This window comes from Molossus molossus, unplaced genomic scaffold, assembly GCF_014108415.1.
Source record: "Molossus molossus isolate mMolMol1 unplaced genomic scaffold, mMolMol1.p scaffold_m16_p_3, whole genome shotgun sequence".
Lineage (NCBI taxonomy): Eukaryota > Metazoa > Chordata > Mammalia > Chiroptera > Molossidae > Molossus > Molossus molossus.
The window spans coordinates 72,336,142-72,352,962 of record NW_023425366.1 but is presented as its reverse complement, the minus strand read 5'-3'; the positions used below and the strand labels follow the sequence as shown (position 1 = coordinate 72,352,962).

General features: G+C 36.0%; 1 protein-coding gene across 2 annotated transcripts in view; it reads left to right on the top strand.

Moving 5' to 3' along the window:
• SLCO4C1 (solute carrier organic anion transporter family member 4C1) overlaps window positions 1-15,418 on the top strand; it is a 52,553-nt gene extending 37,135 nt beyond the window's left edge. For both annotated transcript variants that reach the window (XM_036280187.1, XM_036280188.1), the window contains exons 9-13: window positions 5,624-5,777; window positions 9,756-9,946; window positions 11,506-11,570; window positions 12,999-13,136; window positions 15,013-15,418. In XM_036280187.1, coding sequence (XP_036136080.1) covers window positions 5,624-5,777; window positions 9,756-9,946; window positions 11,506-11,570; window positions 12,999-13,136; window positions 15,013-15,173 — 709 coding nt within the window. In that variant the 3' untranslated portion in view covers window positions 15,174-15,418. The remainder of the gene's footprint in view (window positions 1-5,623; window positions 5,778-9,755; window positions 9,947-11,505; window positions 11,571-12,998; window positions 13,137-15,012) is intronic.
• The last annotated feature ends 1,403 nt before the right edge of the window (window positions 15,419-16,821 follow it).

Here is a 16,821-nt window from a genome sequence, read left to right as displayed (position 1 = left end):
TGCTTTTTGACATTAATATCAGAGTAATAAACTGTGTGTATTTCCAAGCATATGATAAAATGATGAGAAGCTGGCTTTTTTGTTTTGTTTTGTTTTTTAATCAGAAGGCTTTTTTTTTTTTTAAATCTTTATTGTTGAATATAGAATGTATTACAGATGTTCCACATTTTTCCCCCATTGACCCCCTGCTCCCCACTGCCGCCCCCCTCCCGCCTTTTCCCACACTATTGTCCGTGTCCATTGGTTATGCATATAAGTTCTTTGGTTTATTTCTTCCCACCCCCCCAACCCCTTTCCCTTTGAGGTTTGTCAGTCTAGCAATGAATTTGTACTTCTTAATCCCTACACCTTTTTCACCCATTCCCCCAACCCCCCTCCCATCTGGCAACCAACAAAATGTTCTCTGTATCTATGAGAATGTTTCTGTTCTACCTGTTCATTTTGTTTGTAGATTCCATTGTTGATAGATATGTATTCATTGCCATTTTGTTTGTTCATATATTTTATCTTTTTCTTCAAAAAGACCCTTCATCATTTCATATACTAACGGTTTGGTGGTAATGAACTCCTTTAACTTTTTCTTGTCTGGGAAAGTCTTTATATGGCCATCGATTCTAAATGACAGCTTTGCAGGATAGAGTAATCTTGGCTGTAGGTTCTTGCTTTTCATCACTCTGAATATTTCTTGCCACTCCCTTCTGGCCTGCAAAGTTTCTTTTGAGAAATCAACTGACAGCCTTATGGGAACTCCCTTGTAGGTAACTAGCTGTCTTTCTCTTGCTACTTTTAAGATTCTCTCTTTGTCTTGATCCTTTTGCATTTTGGTGATGATGTGTCTTGGTGTGGGCCTCTTGGGGTTCATCTTGTTTGGGACTCTCTGTGCTTCCTGGACTTGTATGTCTGTTTTCTTCCCCAAGTTAGGAAAGTTTTCTGCCATTATTGTTTCAAACAGGTTTTCGATTTCTTGTTCTCGCTCTTCTCCTTCTAGCACTCCCAAGATGCGAATGTTGGCACGCTTGAAGTTGTCCCAGAGGCTCCTTACACTATCTTCATCTTTTTGGATTCTTTTTTCTTTTTACTGTTCTGATTGGGTGTTTTTTGCTTCCTTATATTCCAAATCGATGGTTTGCTTCTTGGATCTACGTACTCTACTATTGAATCTGTGTAAATTATTCTTTATTTCAGTTAATGCCTCCTTCAATTCTGACTGTGCATCCATCATTTATGACTGGTCCTTTTTTATGTTCTTGAGGCCCTCACTGAGTTCATTGAGTATCCTTATAAGCAGTATTTTGAACTCAGCATCTGTTAGGTTGCTTATCTCCATTTCGCTTAGTTCTTTTCTTGGGGTTTTGTTCTGTTCTTTCATTTGGGACCTGTTTCTTTGTCTCCTCATTTTGGCTGCCTCCCTGTGTTTGTTTCAGTGTATTACTTAACAAGTGGTATGGGGCTAGCTGAAACCAGATGCTGCTCGTTTGAAAGAATTTAGGAAAAACCTGAAGCAGGATCCAAGACAGGCCAATCCTATGGTTAAACAAGTGGCAACAGCTTGGGTGTGCCTGAAAGTTGGGTGGGGCAGGGCCTCAGGGAGTCAGCAGGGCGGGGCTACCAGTGTGAGCCAGGTTGCTGGAGTCCCAGATATGGAGACTGCCACCCCAGGGAAGGGCTCGCCAAAGGAACAAAGGCCTCTGACAGCACGTTTGTCCAGGAGAAAGCCCCCTCTCCAGCCCTCGCTCCAGTGCCAAACAGCTCAGTTCTTCTCTGTATGTCTCTGGTGCCCCTTGAGCTGCCTCCCCTCCAAGCTTAGAGGGAGAAAGTCCGATAAGTCCGTGCGCGGGCCCTTTAAGGAGCTGCCTGGGGCTCCAGCCGCTTCAGCTTCCCTGAGCCTCAGTTCCCGCTGGTTTTTCCAGCCAGAAGTTATGGGGATTCTCTTCCTGGCACTGGAAGTCTGAGTGGGGCACCTGGTGTGGGACGGGGACCCCCTCAGTCCTCAGGGAGGACCTTCCCAGCTGAGGTATCCTCCTGAGGTTTATCCGCCACACGTGGATGTGGGACCAGCCCGTCTCACCACCGGCCCTCCTACCAGTCTGGATGTGGCTGCTGCTTTAATTCCGTAGTTGTAGGACTTCCATTCAGCTTGATTTCAGGTGGTTTTGAATGATGGTTGTTCTGTAGTTTAGTTGTAACTTTGATGTGGTTGTGGGAGGACGCAATACCGCTTTTACCTACACTGCCATCTTGACCGGAAGTCCCGCTTTTTTCTATGTAAAAGAGGTGCTTTTTTTTTTTTTTAGTTTAAATAATTGATATCTTATTAAAAGTTGGGTATTTATTCAAAGAGCAACTATTCTGTATTGGGTACTATGCTCGGGGATACAAAGATTTAATATAGCAGAATCTTTGCCCTGAAGGGATTCACATCTTAGGGAGAATTTCACATTATGTGTTTCTATTGATTTAAAATTTTAAAAATGGGGATGCCCCCCCTATGGTGAAATTCTTGTGTGAGGTGAGTTGAAAATGGGTTGGGAGAGACATTAAAATGGAGCTCGTCCTAGGTGATACTAATCATTGCTGTATTTACATTAGAAATTCACGTTTACTATAGAGGAATAATTTACTTCTTATCCTTCTGATCTGTAAGCATATCTCTGTCTATAACTGGTTTAACTATTTTATCTGTGTTTGCCTTGTTTGCTTTCCTCTGAAATCCTAGCCCCAAGTAGGGCTCAGGGAGGGGTTGATGGCCGGGTATTTTACAGCCCACAGTGCTGCTCTGTTTCGTTACCTGCATTTGAAGCTGTTGAGGGACATGGTACTCCAGGTTAGGGAGTCCGGGATTTTGTGTAATATGGCATTCAGATAACTTAATGAAAATATACTTTGGACAAGTTTGCCACTAACAGTTATGATTTGTAGTTGCTGTTCATGTCTGTCATTCTTTTACATTAATGAGATAGGGAGTTTTTTTTTTTTTTTCCTTTATTGATTTGAGAGAGAGAGGAAGTGAGAGGGAGAGACAGAGAGAAACATCAATGAGAGAGAACATGATTGGCTGCCTCCTGCATGCCCCACACTGGGGATCAGGCCCACAACCTGGGCATGTGCCCTGACCAGGAATCAAACCAGCGACCTCTCGGTGCATGGGTTGATGCTCAACCACTGAGCCACACTGGCCGGATGAGATGCGGAGCATTTTAAAGCCATGTTTAATTCAGCTCCTTTACATGTGTTCAGCGTTTGTTAACCACTTCCTCTGGCAGAACTGTATGGCAAAAATCCATACTCTAAAGAAGTTTTCAGTGTAGCAGAAGGAATTGGGGAACAAAACAGTGAATGAACAATGCATTTGGAAAAGAGAGACACACAAAGGGCTATGGAACTCAAAAAGAGAGCTTTTCAGTTTCCTTTGACTAGATTCAGGAAAGGCTTCATGGCATAATAGAAAAATGGGGATGAAATATCCTTTAAGGAGGTGAAGAGTTTTGAAAGGTAAAGATTTTAGAAGAGGAAAAGGTACAGGGAATATGTTAAGCCAGTAAATGCTAGAAAGTGAAGACTAGGTTCAGGGACCTGTTTGGATGGATTAAGGTCATGTGCCTGGTAACAGGAGAAACATATCTGGGGCTATTGAAAGGCAGCGAGAGGAAAGTTGGGCAGACCTGGCTTTCACACCTATGAATTTCACCCAAACCTATCCCAAGAAACCACTTTTTTTTTTTTTTGCATATGTTTATTTTAGAAGAACCGAAAGTTCTGGGTAATTGAACCCAAATGTATCACCTTAACAGACAAATGATGTAGACGTGAGTCCCTTTGGTATTTTCTACTTTAAATAAGAATTAGTACCAGACTAGCTGTCCTGAGTCTAATCAGAAGGGAAAGCAAGTGAGATGGTGTCAGTCCGAGGTGAACGTGGGGGTTGGTCATCAAGAGCTGGGACACAGAGATGCTGTTTAACGTATATACGCATGAATGATGGAAAAACTAAAGTGAGTATATGCACACACTCACGTGTGTGTGTATAGATATCAATATAGGTAGAGATAGACTTTGCTGTCACAGACAAGATGTGACATTGTCAGATCATTGTTTTCCCTGTGTCCCAAATTCTTAATTTTAACTCTGTAACCTGCAGTTTTAAATGTCCATATCGTGGACAACTTAATCAAAACAGTCTCATCCAAGAAACATGTATAAGAAAAAGTATATGGAAAGCAAAGGTAAGAAATTTTAAAAATACCTCATGAGTGAGTGGGAGAAGAGGGGGTTGTGAAGATGTAGGTGTTCTAGCAGAAGGGGGCAATGAGCCTTTGCCCTTTGCCACATGGCGCAAGTGGGTTAAAAAGAGCTTTTTGGTTATAAATGAACGAATTAGGCTTTTAGATTAAGTTCGTATAAAGTCCCATTTAACAGTATATCCAGCCCGGCCTGTGTGGCTCAGCTGATTGAACGTTGTCCTTTGCACAAAGAGGTCGCCGGTTCAATTTCTGGTTTGGGCACATGCCTGGGTTTCGGGCTCAATCCCTAGTAGGGGGCGTGCAGGAGGCAGCCGATTGATGTTTCTATCTCACTTTCCTTCTCCCTTCCTCTTTCTGAAATCAATAAAACATTAAAAAAAATAATGTGGATATATTAAGGCAATTTAATAAACTTCAAGCATTGGCTATTTTTCTAATAATAGATTCCCCTTTACTTCATGAAGTAAGTTTTATAAAAATATATATACCAAACATTCCTTGATAATAGGAATGTATGGTATACTTTTTGTTTCTGCTATAGTTTGCATCATACCATTGTAAACTTTCATGTTCTCAGTAATTATTTATCAATACTATGAGACTTACACACTGAAAAATTTAAATTAAAAATTATTGTGTACAGGCTATTTCTAGAGTTTCAAGGGTAGTTTTTCTGTATTCCCTTTATTTCTGTATTTGTATTTAAACCCGTTGTTGGAGGAGATGGACTATAATGCTTGTTTTTGTGAATAGAATTATGCATGATAAAGAAATCTAGCAGCAGCTCGTGGAGTAGATCAGAAGCAGAAGCCGAGTTATTTAAAATTTTCTCTTTGACCATCCTTTCCTTCAAACTCCCCACTGATTTGTTTCCAGTTTGTTTTCTATCTTTTAATCTATTTCTTTTTGAACTTCTTGTTCTCTACCTACTCCTTAAATATTTTCCAACACAGCGATTATTATCTTTTAATACTTAGATAAAGCACTCATTTACTGATTTTGACCTCCAGCACAAGGAAGTTAGGTTCATGGTTTCAGATTTTCATCTCTCCCTTCCTCCTTTCTTTCCTTCCTTTCACTTCCTCCTTTCCCCCTTTCTCTTTCTATCTCTGCCTCTTTCTTTCTTTTAGATACATTCCCACCACTTTGGGTCCAGCAGGTAATCGGAGCTCACTGTGTATTCATGAAATAAATGGACGTCCAACACCTCTGCTTCTTTTCCACAAGAAGTTAAACTATATGTGAGGAGGCAGACATTTTGTTTTATTTATTTAGTAATACATATATGCTGAGTGCATGAATAACTGACTAAATGGAAAGAGATAACAGTGCTTCTGAACTGTTCATTAAATGTCCTAACATCTTTCGTTTCTTGTTGACAGGACAGGAAACCTGGGAAACTTGACCCATCCTTGTAATGCCAATTGTAACTGCATGCGGTCCCATTATTATCCTGTCTGTGGCAGAGACGGAGTCCAATATTTTTCTCCCTGCTTTGCAGGTTGTAAAAGTTCTGTTTCTAAAAGACATCCAGAGGTAACTTGTGTCTGCTATTTACCTTAATGAGGCGTGTGTGTGTGTATTTATGAATGGCCTTCCTGACCCCTCTAATGAAGTTACGCAATGCCTGTCCTTTACTTCTTGGCCCGCTTCCTCCGTTTAGAAGCCAGGCAGAAGGTTTCAGTCACGTAAGACGAATAAGCTTCAGAGATCTGCTGTACAACATTGTACCGACATGTCAACAATTTTGTATTGTACACTTAGGATTTGTTAAGAGGGTAGATCTCATGTTACGTGTTTTTACCCTAAAACCAAAACCAAACCAAACCAAACCACAAAACCTGACCACTCCAACAGAGAAAGTCTTTTATACCTTCTTTTGTCGAAAAATTAACTTGGCAGTCACATACATCTTTGTAACATTGCTTCTATTATAGCAGTGAAATATTATTTACCTTTTGCACTGTTTTTATTTTTTTCTCAACTATACCCCTCCCTTAAAGTCAGGGAACTTTGCCTGTTCTTGCTAATTGCAGTATACATAGTAGAAACATCGTAAATATTTGTTGCTTTTTTTTTTTTTTGATGCACCATGGATTCATTAAAAAAATCCAAATCATTAACTCATTCTTAAATACAAATTTACTTTTAATTCTGGATTAGAATGCATATACGTTTACCTAGATTTTTTTCCTCTTTATTGATTTTAGGGAGAGTGGAATGGAGAGGGAGAAAGAGATAGAAACATTGATGAGAGAGAATATCAGTTGGCCACCTCCTGCATGTCCCCCACTGGGGCTTTGGCCCACAACCTGGGCATGTGCCCTGACCGGGAATCAAACCAGAACCTCTTGGTGCATGGGTCAACACTCAGCCACTGAGCCACACCGGCTGGGCTAGATTATTATTTATTTTTTAGATAAAGCTAAATCGTTTTAAGAGAATCCAATAGAATTTTATGGTACTACATCTACATTCTAAATATTTCATCTTAGCTAAATTTAAGAGCCTTGGAAACAAATAATATTGACCTTACTAATATTATATCATATGTTAGGTATTACTACATAATGTGATAACACTAGAACAACCTGAGAGAAATATATACTGTGATAGAAGAGACCACAATAAACAAGATAACAGAACAACACAATCTTGAATATTTGAAATATTGACTAGTGAAATAGCATTTCTTTTTTTTTATATAAAGATAAATTTTAGATTACAAGAAAAGATTTCTATATAGGTAAGGTGAAATAATTATTTGAAATAATTTATAAAATTGCTTCAAATTTCTTTTAAAACATACATGTGTGTATATGTGTGTGTGGTTATACACATTTATATGTTTAATGTACACACATAAATCTATGTGCATATATATGCATATGTTTAATAATTTTTCATGTAATAAATACATTAAACATTTATCTCAATAGAGTAGGATTTGATCTTCCTACTGAGGGTAAACCAGAATGTGAAAAACAATGTACATTTTTTTCATATTACCTAGCTTACAGATTTTTTTTGTTTTGTTTTGTTTATTTCATCCTCACCTGAGGACATTTTTCCCTTTTTTGTACAGATAGAGTGGGAGGGAGAGAGGAAGAGAGAGAGAGAGAGAGAGAAACATCAATGTGAAAGGGACACATCGAGTGACTGCCACCTGCACGACCAACCAGAGCCGGGGACAAACTGCAACCGAGGTACATGCCCTTAGCGGGAACCGAACCCGGGTCTCTCCGGACCGCAGGCCGATGCTCTAACCGCTGAGCCAAACCGGCCAGGGCAGCTTACAAATTTTTAAATGATCATCTACGAACATTGAAAAATGCCTCAGAAAAAAGTCTGTGGGAAGTCATAGTAGACCTGATAGACATGACTAAGTGCACTTTTAATCCTTGGAATAAAACTAATTACATCACTACCATAAAGTGCCTGTAAAAATTAATTAACGACATCAGGAATATTTTTACGATTCCCAAACAGGATTACCATACCTTCAAACTGGTAGACATCTGGGATTGCTTCAGTTTCAAAACAGGTTTGGAAAATTAGATGTTTGGGTCAGTTATAAAGAGCACAATGCATATCATAGAAATGGAACTACTGGAAGGTAACTATTTCTTTGAGACGTAGATAAGTAGGTAGAATCTTCCTGTATATAAAATGTGATCAATAAGTGCTATTAACTAACTTTAATTAGAAGATTATGACATGGAAGTTAAGTTGTCGGAATAGTTTTACTTCCTAGTAAAACAGATACAAATATTATCCTGCACAAGCAAACCAAAAATAAATAAGTAAATAATAATAAAAATCTAATACCCAGAACATACTTGAAATGATATTGCTTATTTTGATATAATTAATTTGATACTTATTTTTTTTTTCACCAAATACTCTAATTGACATTTTAAACATTAAATTATCTTTTAGGAGTTGTTTAGGAAAAGCAAGTTATTTTGACTTTCAAATTTTCTAGTTGTTCTGGCTTTTTTATGTCCAACTATTCCATGACAACTAATTTTTCTTGGAATTTTTTTCCTTATAGAATATTTCAGGTAGGCAAATGCATTGATAATAATATAATAAATACCTGTGCACATTTGTTCACAGAAATATTAGTTTTATATTTCACCTCAGTGACCCAAAATATAAAAACAGATGCTGACTAACAGCAACTATATTTAAGCAAGTGTATAGTTTTTTATGTAGAAGAGTTGTAAAGTTTCATCAAGGCAGAAAAAAAAACGGTTCTGTTTTCTTTCTAAAAGTTTTTAAAGGCTACATTTCTTTCTTTATTTGATACATCTGATTGCTGAGTATAAAATAGTCCATTTTGGGGGTGTTATCTGCATGTTTGGGTGTCCTGAATCAGTACTATTGGCAACAGAATACCTTTAGCGTCCAGAAAAAGTCTCTGACTTGAGCCTGGCTGGTGAGGCTCAGTAGGTGAGCCTTGACCCAGGCACCAAGAGGTCACAGGGTAGATTCCCAGTGAGGGCACACGCCCAGGCTGTGGGCCTGAACCCAGTGGGGGGCATGCCAGAGGCAGCCTATCGATGTTCTCTCTCATCGATGTTTTTATCTCTCTCTCCCTCTCTAAAATTAATAAAAATAAAAAGTCTCTGACTTGAGAATAATACAAGCACCACTTCCCTTTGACGTCTCTGGCTCTGCTCTGACTTTACTGAGGCCTTAAATGTGTATAAAGATTTATAGCAAGGATGGAGTTGAGATGTAAAAAGCCTTTAAAAAATAATTACGCCTAACTTAAAATATCTGAATTTTTTTCATACAAAAGTGATACTTGTGATTTTTTTTGACCTGTTGCCTTCCAACATTTCATCTTCCTAATTTATATGTATATATATTAAGTAGACAATATGTTATTTATATATAAAATAGCCTCCTGGATAATGTAATAACTTCTAGTTTTTGATATTCATAAATATGTCATCTTAAGAGGGAGATAGTTTACTTTTGATAAACAATTCAAAATAGTCCAATAAATTATAGTAAAAAGGTTTAATTGGAAGCAGCAATTTTCCCCCAAACTCTTGTGACATATTAGTTAATATTACTGAAGCACTTATTAACATTATAGTTTGTTTTTTTAAAGTAGTATAATGGTGAGATTGTCACTATACATAGTTTTTTTGTGTCCTATAATGGAAATGAAGAAAGTGAGAAGGAAAATTATTTAAACAATTATAATCAATTCAAAGCAGTCTAGAATGTGTGTGATAATGTGTGTTATATTCTTATCAATTTTTTTTAATATAAATCCTGAGTCAGTAGGTTACAAATTGAAGTAATGGACACAAAAGTTAAATAGAGATGATTCTACTTCATCAATATGGCTACTTTCTTAGGGTTAATTACTCTTTCTCAGCATTATTTGTTGTGTATGGATTAAGACTGCATGAGGGAACCATGTCTAAAGAGCACCTAATTTACAATGATAAAACACGTTTTTAAGATGAACACTTTTTATGTCTAATATTCTAGGTATATTACAACTGTTCCTGTATTGAAATGAAAGCAGAAAGAGTACCTCCTGCAGCAAGTTTAAGTTTTGAAGCTAAAGCTGGAAAATGTGAAACTCGATGTACAAATTTGCCCATATTCCTTGGCATTTTCTTTGCTGCAGTTGTTTTTACCTTTATGGCTGGTACACCTGTGACTGTGTCCATCCTAAGGTATGCATTGTATTTTGAGAATTGCCATACCTAAGGCAACATGTTGAATGAAGAAAAAAAGGATTTAGGTTCATTTGAGTTTATATTGATCATTGGTTCCGACACCAATTCAACCCTTTTATAAGATCATTAGTTTGATGCTTTTAAAAATGCTACTTCATTGAACCCCAGATGTTATGAGGTTTAAATGAGGTCATATATGTGAAAATGTCCCAATTTGGCCCACCTGTTACATACTTGTTTAGTTTCTCTGCTTCTTTCATGAGGCTTCAGTTGTAAGCAGGAAATGGGATCAGTTGTATTTGAGTAGGATGGACATACAATGCACTGCACGTGTGTGAGAATCAGGCCGCATGCGTATCTATCTGCGGTGATGGTAGACCTTCCTGTAAACAGTGCTGGTAGATGACAAGCTGGCTGCCCCGGCTCTTCACAGGGTTTGTGCGTTTAGTTGCTCTTCCTCCTTCTGCATCGCTTTGTAAAAATATTTCCTATCTTCCTGTCCAGAAGCTCATCAACTTTTCTGTTTCTTTCTTAGCAAACTCTGGCTTTTGCTCTTTTTACTTTTGTTTCCTTGACACTCACCCTTTCACGTATTTTTTGGCGAATGGAAGTTTTAGGGACTGTCTGAAAACATTAAAGAGTCGGTTAACATTTTACTACATCGGGGTTATTTAGACAATAGAAAGTATGCTTTTTAAAAAAATGTATTTTGAAAAAATAGATGTCACCTTTCAATTGCAAATTTGTTTTTAAAGACTAGATGATCTCTTTTGTCCCAGCATCATGTCTTATTCACATTTGATAATCATTACTTAAAGAATTATTGTTGAATCAGATTGAGCCTCAGCAACTGCTTTTATTGTCTCAAATTTGTCTTCTTACCCCTTAGGTATGATTTCTGTCTCAAAGTTAGCAAGAGAGTAAGAATTATTTGCTTGAGACTTAAGTTGTGTGGCATATGAATTAAGCAGTAGTCAAAAATAGGTCTTGTTAATGAATGTCCTTTATCCTTTACATTGATTAAACTTCATATATATTCATTATATTTGTTAAAATTTATTTGACTCTTTTTAATGTTATTTTCAGTATTTTAGTTCAGAAAGTATTTATCTCTTTTTTTTTTATCCTCACCTGAGGACATTTTTTTTTTTTTTTTCATTTTTTGTTCATATAGAGTGGGAGGGAGAGAGAGGAACAGAGAGAGAGAGAGAGAAACATCGACGTGAAAGGGACACATCGAGTGGTTACCACCCACACAACCCAACCAGGGCCGGGTCCAAACTGCAGCCGAGGTACATGCCTTTAGCGGAAACCGAACCCAGGTCTCTCTGGACCGCAGGCCGATGCTCTAACCGCTGAGCCAAACTGGCCCAGGCTATCTCCTTTTTAATTCTAGAAAGTTTGAATTGTATATAAACTTACAAACAAGTTGTTTCTTTCACGTGCATCAAATTGACTTTAATCTAAAGATGCCATCCTGGTATAAAAATGAATTTGTGCACAGAGTGAATGTAATGTACAACCATTTTGGCCTCATGTGTATTTACTATCTCCAGGTGTGTTAATCAAAGGCAGCGGTCTCTAGCATTGGGAATACAATTCATGATGCTTCGATTATTAGGTATGCCATTTTTCTTAATTCATTAGTAACTTGGTTATTTTTATTCTTTAATATTATTGATTTATTCATTTATGATGTTTGCCAAGAAAGTAATTCATTGAAATACAGTAGAAAAGTACATAATTGCTGTTGAAGAAATTGTTTTCTAATATTCAAGATGTAGTATTTGTATATCACATATGAAAATAATGATTTTACTTTTTAACTACCTGATTGGTTAACTGTTGTTTTCGATTCCATTGCAAATATAACCTTAAAGAGTATATCTTAGTTATTTGAAATATATGATCATTAACCCATTTCTAATAGAGTATAGTAGGAGACATATTTTTTCTATTCATATAAAGCCTATTATCAACATAAATTATGATAGAATCTTATTTATAATAACTGTAATTTTTTCTCTCTCTGCATTTATCTTCATTTGGGGTCATGTTGTAGCAACAATGAAAAATAGTTAGGAATTGATGGAAGAAAGAATTTGTACCAGAAAATTTTATAAGGTTCCAGATGCAGGAAGAGTGGGAAAGATAAACATTATACTATACACGTAATTATGTGTGTATACTTATGTACACAGTATTATGCACATAATATTAGGATCATTTTAAAAACAAAAACCAAAAGTAGGAACGTTAGAGGTTGCCAAAACCAACTTTCCCATTTTTCAGATGAGTAACTGAAGGCCCTGAGAGATTCAAGGGTTTTCCCATGTTTAAATGAAATGGTACAAATGAGAGGAGGAAGACGATCTTCTACTCAGTCCAGCGTTCTTTTGACTCTGTCATGCCACAGGCGGGATGTCGCGCAAATCTGTGTCTAAGAAATACCACTTCAAATCATGTGTTTGATTTGTAACAATTGGAAGCTCCTTAATTATGTGAAAGTTTTGTGCTTTCTGATCTCACACAGGGGAGGGTGTGTGTTTGAGATAGCAGTACTAGGCATGTTAGAATTAATGTTTGTATGTACACATGTGTATTTGCATACACACCCATACATGTCAGGATGTGTGTGTGTGTATACATATGTACACATATACATATACATACTGTTTTTAGTACCTTGTGCATCAATAATTTAAATTTTTTTCAAGTATAATAGCTAATTTCAAAGACACACTTATTAAATTAGAAAAGTAGTGAATTAAAATATTTACTGAACTGAATGTGAATGCAATGTATGCCAGTGATTTTCATTAAAATAATTTTTAATTGATTAGAAATATATAATTGTGTATAATTATTAGAATTTTTGCCTATGTTTCTTTATATTCTTATTACTTGTACATGAACTGATTGATTTGAAAATGGACAGATTAATACCTATTCTTATTTATATGAAATAGAAGTATAATTATGGGCATAAATATCTGTAACTAGAAACTATAATCTTTACCCATGTGTTTTTCACATATAATTCCTCTAGGCTCAATACCAGGACCAATTATTTTTGGTGTCACAATAGACAGCACATGTGTTCTCTGGGACATTAACGAATGTGGAATTAAAGGAGCTTGCTGGAATTATGATAACATCAGGATGGCCTATATGCTAGTGGCTATAAGTAAGTAGTAACTTCTTAATGTGACTTTAGAGTAAATCGATGATGTCAAGAGAAAAAACAAAATATGTTACTTAGTGTTTGAAACGTTCAGTCCTCCTATTGGTCTGTCCTGTAGCCCTGAAGCAGAGATCCGGCAGCAGCCACTCTGAAGGCGTGACTGGGAGTCTGCAAGACTTAGCCAAAGTAGAAGAGAATAACATTGTAGCTTTCATTACATCCCATATCATTTAATTTTCTTTTAACAACTCCTATCAAACTTTTTTGGGGAAGTCTAACAAAAACTGAAGGGGAATTCTAAGGAACTCTGGAATGATTTCATCTAAGAGCCTGGGCTTCGGAAAGCACCCAGAGCTGCGGCAGGGAAGTGTGCTTTGGCTCCAGGCTCATAGGTGTAGATGATGAGCCAGGATGTTAACCCTGTTTGCCTTTGGCAGTCTGTTTTATATAGTCTTGGCTAAGCATAAATGAAAATTAACATTAAAGAAACAGAGCAATGCATCTAGTTTGTAACAGTAAGATAAACATTTTATTTTATTTTTTCCATTTTATATATTTATTTATTGTAAATTTATTTATTTTCCCCCTATTGACACCCTCCTCCCTGCTCCCACCAAGATAAACATTTTAAAACACCCTAAGATATTAGAATATTGTAAAAGAGAAATCCTAGATAGAACATATTTTTTACATAATGTGTGATTTACATTGTGTTCACAGTTATTTTGGCACATGTATCAAGATAGCTTATTGCTCTTATATGTGTTTAAACCCAGAGTATGCTGTCTGAATTTATGATGACAGAGAAATAAAATATCCACAGAAGAAATAAATACAGAAATAAAAAAGGAAGAGTAAATATTGATTAGAATAGGCAAATATAACCTTACCACTTTTACCTGTTAAAAAACATTTTTTATTTAATGTGTTTTTATGTTTAAAAATTTAATTAGGTTTGTATTCTTTCACCAAAAGATACAGATAATGAATTGTTCCTTTTCCTGTGACGAATATGAGAATCCCTCCTGCCCCACATACAGACCTTTACATTTTTCAAAAACATTGTAACAGTAGTACTGTAATTAATCTTTCTATAAATCTGGAAACACTTCTCTCATTCCTGTTTTCAAAATACACATTTTGAGTATCATATTAATGATTAACACAAAGTAGCTGCACTATAAAAACTACATTGTAAGGCCATTTAGCTTATTCAACTGGAACTTAAATGCTGTGCGGTAGCCAGCACTAGCTTCCCTTCATATAGGTGAGCTCAAAGTCTGAGTTCTTTGAAAACATATCAAAGCTCGTGAAGTGAATCTTGATGTTTCATATTTTTAGTTGATACCTAAAAGTACATTTGGTTGAGTATTGAATGTGATACATTCTCCTAGAGGCTTTCTCCTAAGAACTCCTAGGCTTTTTGTTTTTAGAGTTATTTCCATCATTAACATGAAAATTCTGCAACTTTGCTTCAAAGATGTTGTAAAAGCTGTTTTCCTTTGTCACTGACTTTTGGTTGCTTGTAATTTTTTATAGATATGGTATTGTATTAATAAAATTAGAAATGGAACATAGATTTATTTAATTCTGTACAACACTTTATAAGAATGTACAATTATAACCATGAATAAAATAAATGCATATTTTTGTTGTTTAGAAAGAAAATACAAGCTAGTTTATTGAAATGTATACACATTTTTTTTGTTGAAGAATATCACCTTCCTAAAGTTAAAAAAATGTAAAACATAAAACTATAATGCCTATATAGTTCATTTTAATGTAGCAAATTTCTAGTTGTAAAGAGTTTCTCAATGAGAATTGATTTTTTAATAATTAAAGGCCCAAATGCATGATTTATTTTTCTTTTTATCTTTAGGTGTTATTTGTAAAGTTATCACTCTTTCCTTCAATGGGCTTGCAGTCTTTTTATATAAACCGCCACCATTAGACACAGATGTGTCATTTCAGAATCTGAATGCAGTTTTGATGACTGTGCCAGTGGAACGGGACCTCAACAAAGCAGGAACGGAAAGATGAAGTAGAAGAAAAGGAGAGTGTTTGACAGCTGGGGAGAACTGGCCTCCGGTTAAGAATGTACATTGCCTTTGTAGCATTGTCTGCTCACTGTGGACAGTCATTTAAAAATTGATGGTTTTATAATTAAATATGTTTTCTGTATATGTATGGCATATATGTATAGACTCATTTGTTTTATTTTAATGTAAGAAACAGATCTGTGCCTTCAAAGCCCCACCAAAAGTCACATCCGTGCGTACGCGCGCACACCCATACACATACACACATCTCATTGTCTGCGTATGAAATTCCCAGCTGATAACCTAAACTAGGAAAAAAAGACTAATGATTAATTAAAATTTATTGTAGCCCTGGCCGGTTTGGCTCAGCAGTTGGAGCGTCGACCCGCGGTCCAGAGAGACCCGGGTTCAGTTCCCGCTAAGGGCACGTACCTCGGTTGCAGTTTGTCCCCGGCCCTGGTTGGTCGTGCAGGTGGCAGCCACTCGATGTGTCCCTTCACATCGATGTTTCTCTCTCTCTTTCTCCCTCTCACTCTATCTGAACAAAAAATGGAAAAATGTCCTCGGGTGAGGATTAAAAAAAAATAAAATAAAATAATAAAATTTATTGTAAAAAATTAATCAAATTTATATATAATTTTTAAAAATTATTGAAAACCGTTGAATTTAAAACCAGGTAAATAATATAATTTATTAAATTTACATATCTAATCTGTCCTTAATTTATCCCAGAAAGTTACAGAACTATTAGAACATAGGTTAATTATCTTCTTTGTGTCCCAGTATATAATGAATTTAGAAATATCAGCATTGTATATGCATATTTTCACTTTAACTCAAGAAATCCAGGAGATAATTTGTTGATACTGCTGATTTTTGACACTTACCTCTAAATATGAACCTGTGGTTGCGTTATTCTGTTACATAGCTTCCAGGGGAAGTACCAGCCTTAGCAAAGTAAAGTGCCAATTAGACACAAAAATATTTCTTTTTTTTTAATTACTTAGGTACATTTTATTGTTTTTCTTTTTGAAGAGATTTCTTAATGAACTATTGATCAATGTTTAGATGCCCAGTATTTTAATTTTTATAATTTAAAAATCTGATTACCAAGTACATTAGTTACAGCGCCTAAAATACTGCTTTGCTTACTGTATGTATGCACTATTGTTAATTAAAACAAACTCTACTTTTCAACTGATGCATTTATTTGAAAGATAAACTATTTCACATGTCTGATAACATTACAACACTCCATTTATTCAGCTCAGACTTCAGCCAACTTTGTCTGCTCAGAATGTAGAGAAAATAGATCAGCGAACATCAACAAAAATAACATCTTCCTGGTCAGGAATTTTACTGATTAAGAAAAGTGTTGATTCATACCCACTTGAAATGTTTTATGAAATAAGATTACTAATTAAATAAGGTTAGCTTTTATACAAGCAATGTGTTATATACGCTGTGATCAGAATAACAGATTGAGAGTAAAAGCCTGGTAGGAAACCAGGATCAGAAGCACTAGCAATTCACAGAATTTAAGAGATTTTTCATGGTAATCTGTGGCCAATGATGATTCAAGAATCTAGTAGCATTTATAAATTGAAATGAAAGTAGTGAATTAGGCAAGAAAGCACATTTGAATATTA